Source organism: Pyxicephalus adspersus, chromosome 3 (genome assembly GCF_032062135.1).
Source record: "Pyxicephalus adspersus chromosome 3, UCB_Pads_2.0, whole genome shotgun sequence".
Taxonomy (NCBI): domain Eukaryota; kingdom Metazoa; phylum Chordata; class Amphibia; order Anura; family Pyxicephalidae; genus Pyxicephalus; species Pyxicephalus adspersus.
In genome coordinates, this window is record NC_092860.1 from 91,501,418 (window position 1) to 91,523,967 (window position 22,550).

The following is a 22,550-nucleotide window of genomic DNA, read 5'->3' on the forward strand; positions in this document are numbered from 1 at the left end:
TATACTATATATTATTAAAAATAATATTATTATTAATATTATTATACACACTATTATACAATAGTGTGCTGTGGCTTTAAATCACTCCACCGCTCCTAGCCCACCTTCATTTCTAACCTGACACATAAATACCCCCAAGCCTTTCTCACTACTCATCTAATGACCTACTAATGACTCCCACATTAATAACCTCTTCACATGTGTGGTTTCAAGACTTCTCCACAGTTCTGGGACTACCTTTCCTTCCCTATAGGGCTTTCTCCCACCTTCGACACATAAAAAAACCTCTTAACTCTAACCTAAATTTGCCTCTGAACCCATTACTAATTAGCCACCCTTTCATACCCCCTCCTATTGTGTACTATTCTCCCCACCTTTTGGGCTGTGATCTATTGGGCAGAGTCTTCTCCTTATACTGTGCCATTGTATGTAAAATGGCAATTACAAAATGAACATTTTTCCATTTTTTTTCCAGTATGTTATGATCTGCCCAGCACATACAAAAAGTTTATTAAACTAAATTATTTTTTGCTTTTGTATTATGGAGTACATTTTCTGCAGCATTGACTCACACTGACACTGTTTTCTAATAAATGGTTCTTCTTCTAAGCTCAATAAATTTACACCTAGACAGTTTATATGGATGCTTCAAACTCACAGTGCAATGTGCAGTATGCCAGTATTCATAGCCAGAGGTTTAAATGAATATATAAACCTGTCAGATAAGCACATCCATTTGTATGGTACCCAGAGTATATATAGCTTTACCTGGTCAATGTGGAGTTGGAATACACATTTGCAGATGAAGGTATTGGGCCTGATTTATTAAAGCTATCCAAGGCTGGAGAGGATACACTTTCATCAGTTAAGTTGGGTGATCCAGCAAACCTGGAGTGGATCTGGCTTGGGGGTATTTATGTGTCAGGTCCATGGGTCCTGATCGAGATTTGCTGGATCACCCAGCTTCACTGATGAAAGTGTATTCTCTCCAGCCTTTGAGAGCTTTAATAAATCAGGTCCATTGGGTTGCTTTAATAAATAAGGTTAGTGATTTAATTTAGCAAAGTGAATTATCATTCTGCAAGGAAATGTTCACTTAGCTGTGTGAATTCCCTTTGCAAAGATCAGCCAATCATGGACAAGGAAATGTTAAAATGCATACATTGAATGGTTGAAGTCAAAAGAGCTTTACCACATTCACTAAACTAAGTGAATCCTACCCTGTGTTTAGAGGAATCAAATCTAAAATTGCTAAATATAATTAGAGCATGTTAGGGGAAAGGGTTTGTCCAAGATTGGAAGGTATATGATTGGATAGTAGAGTAGATGAAGAGTCATTGCTTAATATTGATACTCAGCACTGGATACATACACGTGTGCACTTACAGGAGGTCAAAGGAGAAAGAACAAAAGCCTTTCTTGTAATGATGGTGGAAGTGATAAGGTAGTAACCTCGGTCATAGTGATTTGTCATGTTATAATGTGAAATTACGTATTGCTGACACCTTGCTTTATATTTATTAATACTGTGACTCATAAAAAGTTCAGGCTGAGGACAGCGAGTACAGCAGCCATACTGACAGAACCCGGTGCACACCAATCCGCACACCCATTAAGCTTCCTTCCTGCACCTGACTTACATTTTCCTTGTCCTGTCATCCCGTTGGTTCTGTGTGAATGAATTCATTGGCTTCATAGGCAGGTAAAGTTTTGTCAAAGTTCACCAGTTATTTATACACACCACATGAACACCTTCCCTCCGCTGGATGTTTGAATTGGCTGTCACATTTTGGGCAGAGCCAAATCTAAAAAGGAAATTAGGCGGGGAAGGTCTGGCAATGCAACAAAAGGTGCTGGTTACAATAGAAATATATTGCTAGCAAAGCAATAAACCTAGATAATAAACAAAGAAAATTGTAGGTATAGATAACTAATCTGAAGCGTCTTATGGCAACATGGAAAGGAAGATGTAGTTGTCCATTACTGACCTCTGTTTTATAATTTTGTTTGTGCAGTTGCCAGGTGTTTCCAATTACAGCAAGATTTTCCAAGTCACTGTCCTGGAATAGGAATGGAGTACATGTTTACAGCTCTAAACTTCATATCTGGAAAAAGCAAATAGCGTTTTAATAAAAAAAAGAAATGATAGTCTAAACAATGTATCTTGGTACAGGTACTCTTTAAGGCATAGTAATTATAAAAGAAGGTCTTCCTCAATAACAGATCTTTTATTCTCCTGCTGACTACTTGTGTCCTAAATCTTTGATATGTAGTCTATGTTCTATTTAATGTATTACTGTACTGTACAATTTGTTACATATTCTTGTATCCTGGTAGGCTGGTAAAGTAGGAAAAATAGCTTAAATGTTGGTCACATGATGCCTAAGCTTCTAGATTTTAAAAGTTAGGGTATTTCAAGTCCTCAGTTATTTTTTATGGTAGTAGGGTGGGCAGGGTCATGAGGATGGCCTCATGTAAGTATAGTTTTGCTTTAAAGTTGGTATTTAGACATTTAGAAGTTCCTGCCTTCTTTTAAAATGCTAGTTTTGTTTTGTACTAGTCTCATCATTAGTTATCATTCAGTTTTTAGGCATAAAACATATGCTTCTAACACATCCTGACAACATAGACCCACTCTGTATTAATTCCAGTAGCCACATTCTGTAGAGAAAGTTATTTGGTGGTCTTGTTTATGCTTTGGCACCATTTTTTTCCACGGGCTGGTTCAGACCTGCAGTGGGAGCAAGCTATCTTGCACAGCTCCCAGTGGCTGGCACCTTGCCAGCTTTTTGCACTGCAGATTTGGCTCCTAAAGAACCAGCATTAGTAGATTTAGGAGCCAGCGACACAGCGATACTGAACCACTCACTGCCATCCCAATTCATTCTTTATTGGGCTGCCATACGTAGATGCTACATGCAGGGCCTCCCCCGAGCAGTTCACAAATATGGAGAAGCTATACCTACCCCACAACCTCACTGCTAGTCTGAACATATTGAAAATCCAAAACGGGACAAGAGATCTGGAGTTCCAAATGTTTTTTTTTTTTTTTTTTTTTTGCTGTATGCTAATTTTGGGTCAGCATCTCAGAAATATTTAAATTAGACACGTCTGAGCAATGAGCATTTTCAGAAGGAGACACCCCAACTGTTTCCTTCATTACAGGTGCACGTAATATGAGCGGTGCCATTAAAATACTGATAAAGGATTTGTGTTTTGTCAGTCTGGGCTTTATTAAGGTATTTCTAATACACCATGCTTGGTAACATTAAGCAGAGTATCACCCTGCTATGTATGTATACCTACAGAACAATGTACATATGTTTAGCACAATGCAAAAACATTGCTATGTATTAACACTCGGCGACCAATCGGTAAATCCCCATCCTTTCATGTGACTGCAGAAAGCTGCTAAATGCTGTTGGATAGATTTGTGTTGGATACATTACATTGGTGTTGCATTGTATCCATACCCTTGCAGCACTCCCTGTCTTGTCTGTTTGCACATTCCTAAAGCCTTCTATTATCCAAACACAACCATTGGTGTTTTTTGGCACCTACTGTATACTAAAAAGATTTATAACATTCATTTATGTGTTCAACCTAACATGAACTTTGTTATCGAGTTTACAGTGTACTACTAATATTTACAAAGGCTTCAATGCCAAATTAAATATTTCTTCTGTATAAAGGGTAATAGTTAGTATACCCTAAATATATCATAGGAGCAGTTTTTAAACAAGATGTTTATATCCAGTTTTAAAATGTACGCAGCTCTGATACATAGCAAAGCTCTATCTGGCTGAGCAGTAGACCTTTATTACCTTTTTTTTAATGATAGTTACATAAAAGACTTTCAGGTCTCTTCTCTCCCCAAGCTAGTGGTTAATTTACTGTATGACGGGTTTAATATTTGTTGACATTTGATTGTCTTAATGTTTATATTTACATTGGGTATTTATTTTTTATACTAAATAAAATTATAGTTAATATTTTGTTTTGATAAAAGGCCTACAGGCAATTTAACTAACATATAGTATTGTGTTTTATTGGGGGGGGGGGGGGGGGGTAATTGTTAAAGTGGTAATGGGTATTAAAGGAGTGAAAAAGGGGCTGCTATAGTGGTGGGAAATGGAAGTCTGGGTAGCTATGTTTTGCCCCAGTCAAGTGAAAGGTGAATCAGCACACCAACTAGCTCATCCCTCTGTTGCTCTGTTGTCTCCTATTATCAGCATGTTGTAGGCATATGAGCACTGCATTAGAGGTGAATGACATCTTTTTCTGCTTTTCCCTTTCACAATCATGTGGTAGGAAGTACTGCCATAAGTGTACATTAAGTCATATTTAAGCACATTTATAGGACTTAAAGCTGATCTAAACCTAAGAACAAGAATCTAATACTTTGCACTAAAATGCTTCTTTTTTAACAAAAAAATTATTTATTGGAAAGTTTTAGTTTGGGTAGTTGTTGTGTGATGGTGGGAAGAAGTTGCACCGTAGAAATAATGAGTATATGTTCACCTGAGAGTCATTGAGATCTAAGTGACTGTGTAAGATAAGAACTGCAGGTCATGTTAAGACAAGTAGCAGAAAAAGTACTAGAAGTGGCAAAAGTATGGAATGCAGGTCCGGCTGTGAAATATTTTGCTGTATGACTCATAGGGGCAGCACTAAAGATTGCTTGGTGTTGATAAAATCATGAACCAGAACAAGAGACAGCAACAATTATATGTGGAATTGTTTAATGAGGTGAGAATGATAACCGATTTAATGTACAGCGCTGCATAATATGTTGGCGCTATATAAATCCTGTTTATAAATAATATTATTAACCCACAGTCTAACAATCACCAAGGGTTTCATTGCGTTGCTTATGAAGCTGATGAAAACAAACTCGGGTTGCAATGCTTTACCAGTGTCACTGCCTTAGTATTGTGATGTTTTGTGTGAATCTATAGCCAAATTTGAGGAAAAATTAGAAGCCTGTTAGTTTAAGAGAATCAGACAAACTAGAAAGGTGTCAGAGAATGTCACTGAGCTGAAGGTGAAGATTAGGCAAAGGAAGAGGTGTCCTTGATTTAATGGTTTGTCTTGTTACATAAACATATCACAAAAGATGAAAAAAAATCAAGTGATCTAGTAAATATTAATGGTGTTGGTAATCATACTAAGTACTGCCATGTGAACTAATATGGCTTCTGGCACAGAACACATATAAATATGCAGAGGTCAATTTGTCACTCATTGATGTTTGTGAATACTGGAACAGCTTAGGCTTTTGTATGTTTAGCCAGAAGTACATAGTTTCTTAATAAATTTCCAATAATAGCCAGAAATTGGATCCCAGCCTAATTTGCTTTAAAAAAAGAAAAAAGGGTGAATAGCCCAGTGTCTGCAATTTGGGACATTAATTTTTTATGCTGACACTAACTTCTGCTTAGTTTTATTGTGATACTCAAACTTAGTTTTCTTAGTTGTATAAAACCTTACTACGCAGGAGTCTATTTATAAAGCCATGAATCTGACATTCACTAAACACTCTCCGATGGAGAATCAATTATTATTGAACACACATGGACCTGGTAAATTCTCCATTAGAGAATGTTTGGTGAATGTTAGATTTACAAATGTATAAATAGACCTACTATAGTACATACCATTAAAAAAGGTTTGTGATGTGCAATGGCTTTTTTTAGGCCAAATACCATGCCATATTTCACATAAGGATGGTAGCACATCCTGAGGATTCACATTCTATGCTACCATTGGGTAAACTGAAATTATGTAAATGACAGCTGAATGGTGACTGAGTAAACACCAGCAGAGAATATTAGGAGATGTACTATGAAAATGTAACTTCAATCAATAATAATATAATGATTAATACAAGCGTTGCTTAAACACATTGAGACACTGTCCAGTGCTGATCCAGAATCCATACAGGGTCAGAAATTGGTTATAGGTTTAATCATTTTCTGTATTAGTTGCATTACTGTCTTCTTTACAAAATTACTGTATCATGCATGTGGGCTGGTATCATCCTATAGGTTTAATGCCAATCTTTAGAATTTTGTGGACAGCTTGAATGTGTCGCCTAGAATTTTTTCCTACACGTATGACTGATTTAAGGGGAAAATTTAATTTGTTTTCTCAGAATCTTAATGATTACTGTGCTGTGCTTGGGATTCAGTGGGTTTGTGGAGATTTGGGTGAGATATATTCTCCTAGGTCCACATTTGGTAGCAAAATCTCGTTAGTCTTAGCTGTGCACGGGCCTTTTTTTACATGAGATAACTCTGGGCGCTTCCTCTCTTTCACTCCCTCTCCTATGAGATCCTGTTGCTGGATGAAAAAGCTGAGTGCTGACAAAACTCTAAAAAGGTACAAGAGTTACCTGTTTGTTTGCCTACCCATTAGTAGGCACCCAGTTAGTCAGACATGATTTGACATGAGTTTTTTTGGAGGCAAGGGTGGGTAGAGGTTTTGTTTTTTTATGGTATGGACTTGCTGTTTAAAGGCCTTCTGCATTTGGACTGTTCACTTTTCTGTCTGACAGTATATATATATATATATATATATATATATATATATATATATATATATATATATATATATATATATATATACACACAGTGTGTATTAACTCACAGTGAGGATTTTATACAGCAACTGACACCACACTGCCTAATAATATGTCGAGACAAACATCTGTCCTAATTGCATTTATTAAATATTGTACCTGTTCCGACTTACATACAAATTCAACGTAAGAGCAAATCTACAGTCCCTATCTTGTATGTAACCCAGGAACTACCTGTATATATTGCAAATTCATATTCACAATCATGGCTAAATGTTTCATGTTTATATCTCCTTATTGATAGTCAGTAGTGAGCTTTATGACCCGTATTAATAATCCTTTGCCCTTTATACCTCTGAATTATATTGTTTATTTTGGTGGTCTGTGGCAGCCTATTAGGGTCCCCCGTTCCTTATTACCGCTATGTTGGTAGCAGTGGGAACTGTTTGTACCCTCCCATTGATAGCCATCTCTAACTTGGTGATCATTCTGTGTCCTCCATATAACAGCCCTTCATACACTAGAATCTGTACATGAATGAGCACTTGTACTGTAGCCAAAACATGCAAACACTTTTCTCATTTCTGAGTCTTGTGCTGTGAAGGAGTATAGTTAAGGCTGGGTGCATCAGAAGCTCAGTTTTTTCCTTAACAGATGCTGTTGTTCCTGAAAGTTTCTGCTTCTCTCTATAGCATGCTGGCTTGAACTTCACTAGTTTGGACAAGTGCATTAAGGGAACCCTGTGGGGATTGAAAGTACCCACATGGTATAATGAAGTGTATGTAATTATGAAGGTTTTTGACAGAATCCATACTGATTGTGGCTTCATAACCGACCCATTTAAGTGGAACAAGTGGGATGAGACTGTTAGACCCTGACTCTACACAAAGCTTCACTATCAGTGTGTCCACTGTGTCACACAAGCTGGACTAAAATATGTCTGCTTTCAGCTAAATTACATGGGAGATAAGTAGTTTGTAACTTGGTGTTATAAGTGGTTCCATTAGAGTTTTGAATGTTCAAATGCCAATACTCACCAAATCCAATCAAGAGGGCATATCCCCTAAACAGTGAACACAGACGGGAATAAAGGCCCAACAAATGTTCCTACCCTAACCCTTCCTTTCTGTATCCACACATTTCTTGCTATGGATACAAAATAAACCCACATCAGCAAGCCAGTATTCTAAGCAGTAAGTGTTGATGATAACACTACAAGGATGACATTTTTAAGAATTTTACTTACCATTTATAGAACCCTCTCTAGATATATGGCCACCATGTGGGCTGCTTGAGTAGTAGTTCAGCCCTTGTCTACTCATTTAGCCTGGTTAATGAAAGCTCTCCAAGGCTGGAGAAGATACACTTTAATCAGGGAAGCTGGGTGATCCAGCAAACCTGGAATAGATTTCTTCAAAGTCATTTGCTATTTGTTAGCAAATGTTTTGAATTCTTGCCCAGATTCCGTTCCAGGTTTGCTGGATCGCCCATCTTGGAGAGCTTTAATAAATTGGGCCTATTGTGTCATATTAAATAAATTCAAACTGTAGCATTCTTAGATTTTGACTTTATTTATTATTTATTTTATATTATATATATTATATTATATTCATTGTCATAAAGGAGTGCATTGCACATATATCATAATGCTGTGATGTAATCTGTACACGTTCTTTGTGAAGTCTGGTTTCAGAACAGCTAAAAATCCTCAGGCAGTGATGGAGAAACCTGCAATTAAGTATTAGGATTCCATTTGGTGAAGTGAGCTGTTTGCAGAATGTATCTATAATGTTGCTAAAGGTTAAATACACTTCTATTGTTTAAGTGGCAGAATGTAGGCTTGATAAGACTTCCAAAATACAATGCCTAACACAACACTGTTTCTTTCTCTGTATCTATTTTCAACTAAACCACCACTTGGCAAAGAGTTAAAAAAAATTCCAGCCTCCAAGATTATTACATTTTTCAAGAATAAAAAAATACTAATACCACATTGCCAAGTGCAATTATGTCTGGCTTCAAGCAGCTTAATGGCTCTTCTAAAGAAATCTGATTCCTTTTAGTTGCTGACATTCCTAAACATATTTGTATGACAGTACAAGAATGAACCAAAAGGATAAGTATAAATATCATGATACACTTTGTATAGGTTATTTGTAATAGTAGAAGTATAGTAATACAAAGAAATCCGTGACAACTGCAAATAGATGTTTAGTTGTGGTAAACAGCAAAAGTAGGTCATTGATTTGCATAACACTTCTTCTGATTGTCTATGAGCCTGCTGAGACAGTGAGCCAGGGCAACCAGTTGACCTCTTCTTGTTTTATCAGGGATAGCCTTGGAATATTTCCATTAGGACTTTACAAATAGAATGATATATTTATAAATGGAATGCCAGCATAGAACTAGTATATGACTATTAGAATTTACTGCTACACAAGATACAAATGTGGCTAATGAAGCTGCAATTTGCATTTCAGAAACTATGAATCTATCTAATTACAAATTGAATCATTAAATTCGATTCATTTTATACTCTAGTAAACATGAAAAGCTGGCATGATCACTGATCACAAACACACTAAAATGGAAAATTTAGCAAAAATGTGAATTTTGTTAGGACACTAAAAAGTGACAAAAACTTAATCCATACAAACAATAAAAAAACTGAATAAATAAACTCTGGTTTGACTATGATGGACTTTAGAAGACAAACCTGAAAAGCCATCCCACAGACCAAGCTCAGTGAGGGGCTACTGGAAGTGTCTGCAGCATACATTCTAGTGCTCATTTTTCTTTTAGTCACCTCACCTAAACCTAAAACTCCCACTTAGGGTTAATAATTTGACCTCACTGAACAAATAATTTGGAGAATGCAAGGGGGTGGAGTTATTTGTTTCTGCATTGTTTTTGCTAGCCATTTTCTTTCTTTATGTCTAGTTTTCTATTCAACAGCTCTGTAGTTCTGTTCTTTTTTTGTACATGATTCTAAGTGCACATATTATGTATCTGTTATCATTTGCACAATGCAGGTGGTGAACACATTCTTTATTTGGCAAATCTATAAAAAAGGCATACCATATTACCAACAAATTTAATAACATTGCATTTGTCCGTCAACTGTGACTGTATATTTAAAGTAGTTTTTAACCCTATGTGAAAACATTTTATTTTACAGAAGCACTGCATACCAGAAACAGCTGGGTCATTTTAATTTTTATAAAATTATTTTTTTTCACATTTTATTTCTCTTTTGAATCTTAGTGCTGCTGTTCTTTTCAGCCTATGGACCTGATTTGTTAAAGCTCTCCAAAGCTGGAGAGGATACATTTTCAGCAGTGAAGCTGGGTGATCCAGCAAATTTGGAATGTATTTCTTCATTAGCTATTTGCTAGCAAATGTTTTGAATCCTGGACCATATCCATTCCAGGTTTGCTGGATCACCCATATTCACTGATGAAAGTGTATCCTCTCTAGCCTGAGATGGCTTTATTATATCAGGGCCCTTTATGTCTGCTTGCATGCATTCTGGCATTGGCCACCCTGCATTGCTCATATGAGATTGCCTTCCTGGTTGTGAAAACAGAAGACCATGTCTATGCAATGTCCATATGGTCACTTGTACCTTCCTCGAGGAATTATGACAGGGTGACAACAGAAAAGCACAATTATGCTTCCCAAAACAGTACCCAAACAAAGGTGTTCATTTAATAAAAGCTACAGATTTGAAAGGGTTAAACACAATTTTAAAATAACATTACCATGTTAATACTTACTTTATATGGGATTTTAGTTATTGGTTTTAAATCTAATCTAACGACCACTTTCACCTAAAAGCCAAAGGGATGTGTCACCTATTCTCTTGTTATAACTTAAGAGATATGTGATATGTTACGTATGTATCTGAATGCTGTTTTGCTTGCCCATAGTTTAGGATATTCAAGCTTTACAGATACCCTTTAGGATGTAAGATATAAAGTATGGGCAGATACAAATATGAAACTTGAGAAAGATTTTATAAAACAATACTGTAATGAGATCTAATGACAAATCTGTTTTACAGGTGGCCCACGCAGGTTGCATCTTCTACTGGACTCTGTCAGTATGGTAACAGGATTGACTGCTGTTGGGGGTGGGCTCGGCAATCTTGGGGACAATGCACACGTAAGTATTGTCATCGCTGGGGCTTTATGCCATGTCAGAGGGGCTTTTTACATATCTAATAAAAGCTTCCATACATTATAGCAAGGCTTATTTAACGTGGGCTTTTGCACGTGCTGATGTTTTAGAATGATTCTCGCTGACCATAATTTAGAAAGATGCTTTAGCGTTCTAGCTCTGAATTACATCCCCTGAGGAGCCATGAATACTAAGCAGCTTTATTTTACAAGACACAGAAGTTTCCCGTAGTATATTAACTTCCTGTGTGTGGAAATCCTTTCTAGTCCTGCTTAGTACTTATGTGCCAGTTTTTGTGGAGGAACTGTGATGGAACCATGCCCATTCTAAAGGATCACTAAACCTAAAATATAAGCTGACATACAAAGCTACAGGTAACATTCACAAATGTATATTTAAAGTGCATTCCTCCACAGATATTTCAGGTATTTGACAGTGTTTACATGTATTATCCAGCTTTGTGAGGGTTATAGTTTGATGTGACCTTTTACAGAAAAAAAATCTTAACTGTCAGGAAGTCTTCAGTATGTACAAAAAAAGTATATTCCCAATAATTCAAAGTATTTCAAACATACAAGAAGTTCATATAAGCCTTCCATATACACATATGAATGCTGTCTGCAGCTTGTTTTTTTTTTTGTGGCAACTTACATTTTAGATTTAATGGTCCCTTAACACCTCTGTTGCTCAAGGGTATGTGAAGTCAGCCACCTTTCAGTTGTGACACCCAGATTATTCTAGACAGTTCATGTGGGTTTGGGTTGAATAGAATACTTCAACGATTTGTTCATGCTTTTTTCTTGTGTTGCATTTAAATTTGAGGGATATAGACAGGTCAGCATTTGATTATTTAAAATGAGGTATTAGACAGATCTGACAATGTTTATTTTATGTTATATATGCATAAATAGCAATGTTGTGTCAGATTAGCCAGTTATTGAACAGGATTTTCTGTTATGTTGGTTTTCAGTGCTAAACCACAAGCCTTCTTGTAATTGTCAGTACTTTGCGTTCAGTTCCAAAAGTGAAAAAAGTGCCTCCCAATCCATAACTGTCTTTGGCAACCTGACCCATATAATACTCTTTACACTCAACCCTAATAAATGTTTTAATAATTCATAGCTCTAAACCTATGCAATAATCTAACCCTATACTTGACTGTGACATTTATCCCAAACTGAACCCTAATGCTTACACTTTGAAACCAGCAACTACCTTCACATAACCCTTAACAGTATGTTAACCTTTCCTTATTTAAGTCTTTATGTACTTGGGTTTCACCTAAAGTATTGATTTATTCTTTGCTTGAAAACCAACTGATTCAGATTATCCTGGTGTATGATTACCTTGTTAATTCAGTATGATGCTGTATTAATTTGCTTTATTCTAATATATAAATAAACAGTGTTATACTTTTATACCACTTCACAATTATACTAACTACTTTGCACAGAGATCACATTGAAAATGCTTGTTTTATTGCACATCGTGTGAAAAGCTATGCTACAATACTAGTCAATTGGATATGACTTCTAAAGTACAGGAGCAATGTGCTACATTTGCAGTTATGTTTTTACCCCCATTCATAACATATTTTAAAGTTACACTACTACTGATAGAAAAAAACTTAACATAACAATACCTGTATTGCAGATAAACAGAATATTTTAGTTAGGATAAAATATTTACTGAATATATGAAAAGTAAACTAAGGCTATGTACACGTTAGACTTTTGTTGTTGAAAAGAATATTTCACAATCCTTTTTGAAAGACAAAAGACAGAGAGTTGCATGAACAAGTGCTGTACTTACAGCGTTGTTCTGCTCTATAGAGGGGAGGGGGTAGAATGAGTGCATGGAACCCCACTGTGCTTTCTCCCCTTCATTTGATTTGCAGTCATTTGTCGATAGTTGTTCATGGATCCACCAGGACGGATCTATGAATGAGGTTGGGCGGCTGTTGTACACATGTCAGATTCTTGTCCGATACCAGCCCTGAAACGATAATCATCTGACGTGTGTATGTAGCCTTAATCAAAACACACCCTGAAAAGACAAAATAATTGCAAAATATGTATTAATTTATCATACTTTACATACCTTTTGTCCTTAAAAAATAAAAAAGAAAGGAAACTTCCACTCAAGAAGTAAAAATCCAAAATCCTAAAATGTAATGCCTTAATAATAAATTTAAAAACCTATGTATTTGTGAGAATAAATTAAGTATTTTGAAAGCAGCTAATTGCTTCCTAACCCAAACTAAAGTTGCTTTAAAAAACCCAACTCAACCCATATTTTCCCCTTATAGTGCTTTTTTTTTGTGTATACACATTTTATGTTTTCTAAAATCTTAAGGTCTTAAGACCCGGTCACATATATCTCTTATTCCTTGCCTGCTCCCAGGAAGATTGGTCCTTATTGATGCAAAAAGCAGTGCAGGGATGTCAGTGCCATTTTCTTCACCACTACACTGTAAACATAGGCTGCTTTGCTAGGAATCTATCAAAGGGCATGGCTAAGACGTCCTGTATTTATAGTAGAACCATTGCTAGCCAATCCTGCTTCACAATAGACTTCTGGGTTGAGCAATGAGGGCAGTATTAAACCGAAAACACTGAGGATCACTGAGGCACTGTGTCCAAAAATGTACCCTGGAGTGCAGTACAAACCATTCATAAGCCAATACAAAAACCAAGTCAACACAAAAGCACAGCAACTTTTACTTGTGTCTTAGTTGTTAACCTTTGTACAAAAGAAAACGTAATTACTGGTAGAAAAAGGGTATTCTAGACAGAAACTACGTACACACACTGGATTTATTGTCACCTGAAATGGAATATAATGACTGTCTCATCCCATGGGGAAAATCTAGTGCATGTACAGTGTTCCCCTGTCATTGTTCATCAGTCCATCCTGGCCGATCAATGAAAATCTGAGCGGGAATACAGTGAGTTTCCTCTTGCTCGTCCTCCCTCGTCTCTTCTCCGGTGAACAGAACAGTGCTGTGTGTACACTGCTCGTTTATTCTCCTGTCACTAGAAACAATCACAAAAGATAATTTCCAGCAACAGAAATCTAACATGTACAGGACTTTAAAAACAAATGGTTGTAAAAATGAATTGTGCAGGTTTTCTGCATCATAAGTTTTGATATTTAAAGCACCAGAGAAGGTTTATTTCTGAGATCTTCAGTTTTCTGTGTGCTTGGATGGTAATGGGGGAATTGCTGGCAAACGTTTAGGAGCAATTGAAAACTCCTATGATTAGATGTGAATTCATACACAATAGAAAGAGAAAGATCTCTTATTACAGAGCTATATCGCACAAAATAATCACACCTAGGTAAATCTGAACTGTACATAATAAACTCCAGAGGATTTTCCTTTCACGATAAAGTCATATCGCAATTTTTTGACTTCTATTTTTGCCCTACAAAGTTCAGAATGAGATCAGCTCTCTCTAAATGAATAGTGTTAATTCCTTCTCTCAGCATGAGACATTACATTTAGAGATCAGCTCGTTGTAAACTTATAAACAAACCAGCATACAATATCTATTTTGACGCAGTGAAACTGAACTAGATATACATATATACAGGAAAATATAGGTGCTTGGCCTGAATATATTTGAGCACACATAGGATAGTAAAAATTAAATGCATTTGTTCTTGGTCAGCAAAGGTCAGCATCACAGCCATGCAATTAAAATGTAAGGAGTCAGTAGTGGGAGCCTCCATGTTTATGTTACAATACCTTTCCTCTAAACAGCTGACATACACAGTAACCTTTGTTAGCATTTTGCTGTAACTTATTTCATGTCTTGACTCTTCTCAGTTGTAAACTAATTCTGTACTACAATCAATAAATAAAAAAATGTACTTTGAGACCCAGTTTGATAAACACTACCCCATGCTTCAGGGTTCTAAATTTTATATGTGCATAAAAAATATTATTCTAACCCACTGCCTGTAGCACACCCCAGGAATATTTTCCTTCATTTGATATAACTAAATGTTTTATTGCACTAAGCTGAACTGAAGTTTGAATACATTATTTGAAACATTCTTGGCCCAAAGTATCTAGTTGAACACAAAGCCAGCTGACACGATACATGACACAGCACGCACAACATGGAGAAGAGCCGTGTGCTCCACTCTTGGCTGTGTATGACCTGCACATAACTGACTTTTTATTGCTAATCATAAAAAATTAGATAGAAGAGAACACTTCATAAGCCAAACCTTGTAGATTTTGCTTTCCTGATTGTGTTTTATATCACAGAAGAGAAATCAGAACTGTTAAATATTAAATCTCATTATAAGAGCATGCTCCAATAACTGTGTATGGTAAACAAACAAGTGTAATTAGTTTAATTGTGCATGAAATATTTTTGCACACACACATAGTCCATGGCAATACTGATGGAGTGCCTGATACTTTATGTGCATATTTTAGGCACATACTGAATATGTATATGTTTTAAATATGCATATATTGTAAGCAAAGAAGGCTTGCCCCCAAAAAAGTTGGTGGGCAGATAGACATACCATCTTAGGCCCCCCACTGCTACCTGGAAAATTGGTACCAAACAAAACCTTTATCCCTAATGTCTAAATTAGACCGTATTATTTTCTTTTATTACTCTGATGAATACAAAAGTCCAGTTTCTGGTTGCCTTTTATGGTAGTTTATTGTTGATTTTGTTTAGGCTTTTGGTTGGTTCACCAAAGTCTATTGCTCATTGTATCCACCTACAGACGAAGGACAAATACATTTGGCTGAGATATCTAACCATGCTCTGTGTTTATCAAGGGCACAGCTATGTCTGGGACATGTCACTTTGTATTAGCCAGAGCATCATAATAACCCCTAAGCACAGAAGGTGTGTGGGCACTGCTAGGTGGGCTTTGCTTGCTGCATGTGGCTGCCTGCTTATCACAATAGCTTTTATTGCAAAATGTTAAATAAAATGCTTGTGCTGCTTTGAAGTACAAATTAGTTCATGTGCACATGTTATTCATGCCCTGTCACACTTTCACTTTAAACAATGCTTAAACAATGAATGGCATAGCACTGCTTGCGTTATATTACAAAATGTTGTAGTATAAAAATTGTTCTTTACATGTGTAATAAACATGTTAACAGTTCTGTACAATACAGGTGGATCCAATTGTATGTATTATTTTGGAATGTACAATGTTTTTGTAACATGTCAGATTCTTACCATAGTTGAGCATCCAGTGTCACCTCGGAAAGTAAATCCACCATTTATACCTTAAATTGATGAAACTACTGGAGGAAAAATGATGTAAAACTATTGTGTCACCTATTACTGGAATAAATAGAGATAGTTCTGTTTAATGGTATAGAGAAAGCTATATTAAAACAATGTTGATGGTAGTGGAGATTCTGTTAAGGCACCTGAACACACAATCTATGAAAATATCATCCTGTAGTTCAGGTCAAGACCTGCAAGTTAAACAAAACACATGCCACCTAATATTCTAGATCTAAGATCCAAATTTAAACCGACCCTTCCACCATATACCATATGTAAAAGTTTAGTTGGTGCTTTGGGTAAATATATAAAAGGTATAGTAAACAAAAAATGAGAAAGAGCAACTTTAGTTTGTAGCATTCTAACCTATACAGAACTCAAATGAGCTAGTAAATAGCATCTTTCTAAATACCATAATACACACTAGGAGGTGTCAGAGTTGTGCAATCATCTCAGAATGTATTCAAAACATAAAGTTTCAGTTTCCCGACGCATTTAGATGTATGGCCTCCTCAGGGTTAATTAGAGACAGAATTGAAAGTTCTTAAGAGATGAAGACTGGCTTGGGAGTCATGGTTTCATGTGTATTGGAGTTAAAGAATAAAAATGATTGGATAAGATGAAAAAGGAGAGTTGTTTTAGTTTCCTAAGATGGTGATGCAGACTGATAAAGGGTACTGGTAAGTGAGTTCTTGTATGGTAAACAAGTTCATCTATTATCCTTATAGAACCAGAGGTGACAAATGCAAGCAATAGCAGAGTTTGGGTCTGGTCTGGAGGGCAAAAGCCGTTCTTTCTCATTTTTCTGTTTATATATGATCTTCATATAGGCTTGCCAACCACAATTTGTGTAGGCTCCTTTTGGGTTTCATTACTTTTTCCAATGAAAAAGGGTATAGATGAAAGTAAAGTCTTTTGACCACAGCTCTCCAAAGCACCTCTTTTGGATCCTCTCCCAAATCACCACTAAGGGAATGTTCCTCTGCAGATCACCTGCTTCAAAAGTGAGTGGAGAAGAGAAAGCTATCAGCTAAACTTAAGTTTAGATTCAGTCTGACTGAAGTACAATAACCGGTGGAACAAAATACTATTTTTTACTTTAGGTCCACTTCAAACTGGAACTTGATTATAGATTATTTTTGACATTTTATTTTTATGTTTTTTTTACATGGGTGAAAAACAAGAGTTGTAATTTGGCTGTTGTAGAATATATGGACAACACTTTTTTTTTTTAATTTTGGAAAAACAAATTTTACTGGCATTCACAAATATAATTTTACAAAGATTGAATTGTCATTGTGTAAATCATGGAATCCTAGGTCAGTGTATATAGTCTTGTCTATGTGATCAATCTGACTGATTGCTGTATCAATCATTTCCTAATTTGTCCCCATTTGGTATTTACACCAGCACTAACTTATGTGTTCCCAAGTATGGTGGTTAAAATGTATTAAACTTTGAGTTCAATCTACTGTGTTGTTCCTGATTATTATTATAATTTATTAGATTTATCAGACAATTCTCAAACAATGCTGTTGAGTCTCCTACACAGAACATTCTATGTGTGAGTGTAGCTTACAACAAATTAAATTTTCCTGAAATTTCAATGCACGCATGTATAGAGTCTGAACATAAACATAACATAAGGAAGAGGTCATTAGCAATCTCTCTGAAAGGAACTAAATTGTAAGTAAACATACTCTTACATGTTAACATAAAGCTGTGTTACTCTTGATGGGATGGATAAGTACCAGCATAATGGAAGGGTAGCAGAAGATCCAAAATACTTACCTGTCCTCATTTCTTTTTTTACTGAAGATACTGTTGCTTTGGGTAATGTCCATTGTTGTTCATGGTACTGGTAAGCTGCATTATACTATATTCTTTGTTTTTTGGATCCAATGGCCCTGATTTATTTAAGCTCTCCAAGGCTGGAGAGAATACACTTTCACCAGTGAAGCTAGGTGAACAAACAAACCTGGAATGGATCTGGTACAGGATTCAAAGCATTTGCTAGCAAATAGCAAATTACATTGAAGAAATCCATTCCAGGTTTGCTTGATCACCCAGTTTCACTGGTGAAAGTGTATTCTCTCCAGCCTTGGGGAGCTTTAATAAATCAGCCCAATATGTTTTTGTATTTGAGTGTTCCAGGATTCTTAAAATATTCTCAGGTAACTTGAGCTCCCTATTGGTTATTTGCTTTCTTTACCACTATGGATTTATTTCCCTACTTACATCAATGTGGACATATTTCTCACTCACTTTGACCTATTAAACTCATGTTAAGCAGTGTTAAATAATTCTCTATGTCCATTTTATGTCTTTTAATATGATTATTGTATGCGTCACAGTTCATTTCCACATTCTTTTTATAAACTCATCTGCAAAGTGCTTCTGGCTAGAACACCAAGTACACATATAATCAGCAAGTTTGCTTCTGATTAGTTTCACTTGTCAGAAAAAAAATCAGTTTCTCTCCTAAGCAATAAGTAGGGTAGGGTTAGATCATGTGTTTTACTGGAATCAGTCCTAGCAAGTGTCAGAAACCTCTGTACAAAAGTCTGCTTCATTTAGCATGTTCATTATAACAGTGAGAATTTCGGGTTTGGGTACACGAAACACATTAGGCCATTATAACACAAGAACTTCAGTCTTCTGCGCTAAAAACCCACATCTGTATATTTATTACTTGAGGGACTAGCAAAATGCTTAGTTCCTGGTACTTTCTTTTATTGTACAGGACTGGCACAGAGACAGTGATGATATTCATCTGACTTGCATAGTGCTGTGGCTTGGGTCTAAATCAGGCCATGATTACAGCCCTGCAGCACTATTTCTTATTTCAATAATTTCTATACTATAACCACACTTCATTGTTGAACTGTTTACTAGCACTCTAAAAGCAATGTGCAGATGAATTAAAACTTTTTTTTTCATCCAACTTTTAACTCATATAACCCAATAGATGATGTATTAACCCAAAGGATGATTTAATGAATGATGTAGGAGACCCAATCAAGAATAAAAAAAAATCCCTATAAATCCACATCTTAATTATATGTTTAATGGAAGTGCTGGCTTATTATCCCATTTATTGTATTCATAGCTTACCTTGCTAAACAGGTATTGTTTTTTAAATGATCAGAACGGTTTGTTTCTATTTGTGACTATGAAGGCTTACATAAATCTAGAAAAATGTTATATCATTTCCAGCCAAGGGAGTTTGAAAATGACCTCTGCTAATGTTTGTTTTACCATTCCTGTGTGTTAGGATGACATAAAGCAGCAGTGCTATGCCATGTATAACTAACTTGTTTTCTCTTGCAGCATGCTTTCTGCAATTAAATAACAAAATGCTTGTTTTGTGCTTTTTTTCAATTAAATCTTGTCCAAGATTTGTTTTCTTGTTGCAGACTTTCTGTGAAAGTTGAATGTCTTTAAGGCTGCCGGAATGTAGCATGTTGATTAAAACCCAAGTCCAGCCTTTCTAAAAGGAACTAAAAAAAAAAAATAAAGATCTTCAATTCCTTTTTTGGACATTTGTTTTGCAGCTTTCTACTACGTCTTAAGGCAGAGAATAGCCAGCGTAAGGTGCCGTACACAAGGTTAGCTAATCATATTTCTTACAAATCATTCTGGCAGACTAAAATGTGACTGGGGAGAGCAGTCTTCAGTCACACATGGTAAAAAATATAATATTTTCAGTGTCCAATAAATCTAGAAAACTATCTTTGATTATCACAATTGTTATTAAGAGATCCTTTTTTTTTACGTACAGTGTGTTTTCGTTTAAGTATTTCCTTTAAAGGTCCAATTCTTCTCTATCAGTTGTGGGATGCTGCAGTAATGCACCATACATGCATTGTAGTGCCATACTAAGGCAGAGCAACTTCAAAATATATGTGTTGTAGAACATCAAAAAACTTAGTAACTTACTACTGTGCATTGTGGGGAACTGAAATTTAAAAAATGGTTTGTGTACAAATTTTTGTACAGTATGGTGCGCAGCTGGTCCATACTAATGAAAATTGCTTTCCTTAATGCACCAAAAGGGAACAGACTTGCAAATAAGCCAAGTCCAATGCACATTCTATTTTGTGAACATAAAAGCAGTAAACATACAAAAACAAAATGCTAAGATGTGACGCATGTATATTTGTCAATAAAACTGTGAATTATATTAAATGGATCCTGATTTGTTGTACTTGTCTGAAAAGCAGTTTAAATCCACTGATGGCAGCTAACATTTTGTGACTCCAAAAAGTAACAAAGTGGCTACCGTCTATGGAGGCTTAAATGTCTTCTCACACAGGTATCTCCAGTCATGACAGATTCCATTTAATATTCTATTTGTGTAAGCCTGCCTGTGTTTAGTCTTACTGACCCTTCATTTCATTTCATGTATTTAATTCAAAGATACCTGACATAAGAGAAAGGTTCAGGCTTCCATTGCTGAACTTTATCTGAACATGATAGTCGCTTAGCTCTTTTTGGCATTAATCTTTCCTGAGTTGTTGACCTGAAGCATTGAACTGGTCCGTGTATCAGCATGACAGCATTTTCAGAAGCAGTTTAGCAGTGGAAGGCCAAATATGTCTAATATGTTTCTTTGAAGTAGATATTATATTAAATTGTATCGTGTTACAAAATGATGACATGGTATTATATAATTAGCACTTTTTATGTATAACAGTAGAGAAAATATATATGCCAAACACTTTCAGGCTTATACAATAAAATTGCTTTAAATACTCTGCTTGAAAATGTGTTACTGCATGTTCAGTATGTTTTGTGTAACTTAAGCCTTTCCCCCACCCCATTTTAAAGAAAATTAGCATGGTTTTCTGGTGCACGCATACAGGTGTTGTTTTCAATTTCCTTTGCCTTTCAGCATGTATATTTTACTGTGCCCCAAGGATATTGTAATTTACCTATGCTGCAAAATAACTTGCATTCCTCAGTATGTCTGCTGGCTTCTTACATCATACTTCAGTCAGTCTGATAAATGCAAGTAAGAGTTCCATTCTAAAGGTCACCTGTGCAGATTTACTTTTTAACAGGCACATACCTAGAAGGTTTTCTTTTCCTATACATATGTCACACAAAGTGTAGTTTATACTTTACTTTTATACTAAGTTATAGAAAGAAAATAGATTTTTATTTATAGGAGCTGCTTATTTTATTTTAGTCTTGTGCTAGAAATCTAATAGGTGAGACAAATTCCTCTTTCCTTACTTTTACTGCACACCATAATCATGTTACCTGGCTAATTTAATTGCAGATATGCACTTTTCACAAAGACGGGTTTCTGAATGAACAGCTACACTATGGATAGTGTGCTTATGTTTGTCTATTGTTTTGTATAAATTTTGTATTTCACCAAATATTAGGCCTGGTCCTTTTTGTAATATATGTGTAATAATCTGTAAAATAGATTAATAATTATCCATTAGTGTTTTTATTATAACTTGAGTTTGGTGCTTTCAGTTACCTATTGACATACTTATTTCTTTAGGATCAGGATAATTCTCCCTCTTTCAGTTGCTTTCTTAAAAATATGAATTTTGTAATTGCGTTGGGAAATGAAAGCATTTTAAGTAAATGGCTTGAAATTCAACTGCACATATCTTCTGATTAGAGCCTGAAAGAAACATACAAATAAAACATATATTTTTAACATTGTGGGTAGACTAAACTTTTAAAACTACCAAGCAAAGACATGATACTAGTCAAAATGTTTGCATTAGTTTAGTGATGTCAAAATACAAATATTTAGAAAAAAGTAAGGTGTGAAGGGTAGCTTAATTTCGGCCCAAGGACCACTAAACTTATGCACTCTGGACCACACATGAGCGGAGAGCCGTGTGTCACTCAAAGGGGAAGAAATTTCCCCCAAAGTTACGTGATGATGCCAGAACCTGCCCATTCTCCCATCTCAGGTCTAAGCCCCGAGCCTGCGATACATACAGGGGACATGGTCTCTAGCTCTGGCCGGTGCGCACCCCGTTCCCCCTAAGTGGTTTCCGCGCTCTCGCGGCCCAGCTATCAGACTTAAAAAGGTAAGGTATATAGGTGCTTATTCAGCGGAATGGTCAGTGCACTGGTTTTTACTACAAGCCTATTCATTTACCTTTCAGTTAGGATTTATTATAAATTAATCAAACAAATGAAAATGGTTACAACAAGGTATACATAGAGGCAGCTGATTTAAATAAAATATTTTTAAATAATAGTGAGGCATTGAAAGTGCAAGGTACAGCAGCTGTAGTTTTGATCATGCACAGGATGCACATACTCATGCATGCAGGTTAAACTTTTTTATATTACTCAAAATGAAAAGTGTAATGCATATACATGCACAATGCAAGAGGCTGCCTGACCTAGGGGATTTTTTGTTGGCTGACAGGGTGCAAAGACAGGTAGAGTGAGTGTACAGATATCCCTAAATGGCTGGGTTTTCATTATTAGGGGTAACTTCACCAGTATGATCTATTTGTTTATATTTATGGGAA

The 22,550-nt window shown here is 35.9% G+C and overlaps 1 protein-coding gene across 5 annotated transcripts in view; it reads left to right on the forward strand.

The window, feature by feature from the left end:
- NPNT (nephronectin) overlaps nucleotides 1–22,550 on the forward strand; it is a 58,601-nt gene that overhangs the window by 3,346 nt on the left and 32,705 nt on the right. For 3 of the 5 annotated variants that reach the window (XM_072405667.1, XM_072405671.1, XM_072405669.1), the window contains exons 2-3: nucleotides 10,644–10,744; nucleotides 19,590–19,643. In XM_072405667.1, the coding sequence (XP_072261768.1) occupies nucleotides 10,644–10,744; nucleotides 19,590–19,643 (155 nt within the window). The remainder of the gene's footprint in view (nucleotides 1–10,643; nucleotides 10,745–19,589; nucleotides 19,644–22,550) is intronic. The other 2 variants (XM_072405668.1, XM_072405670.1) reach the window with 1 other exon arrangement.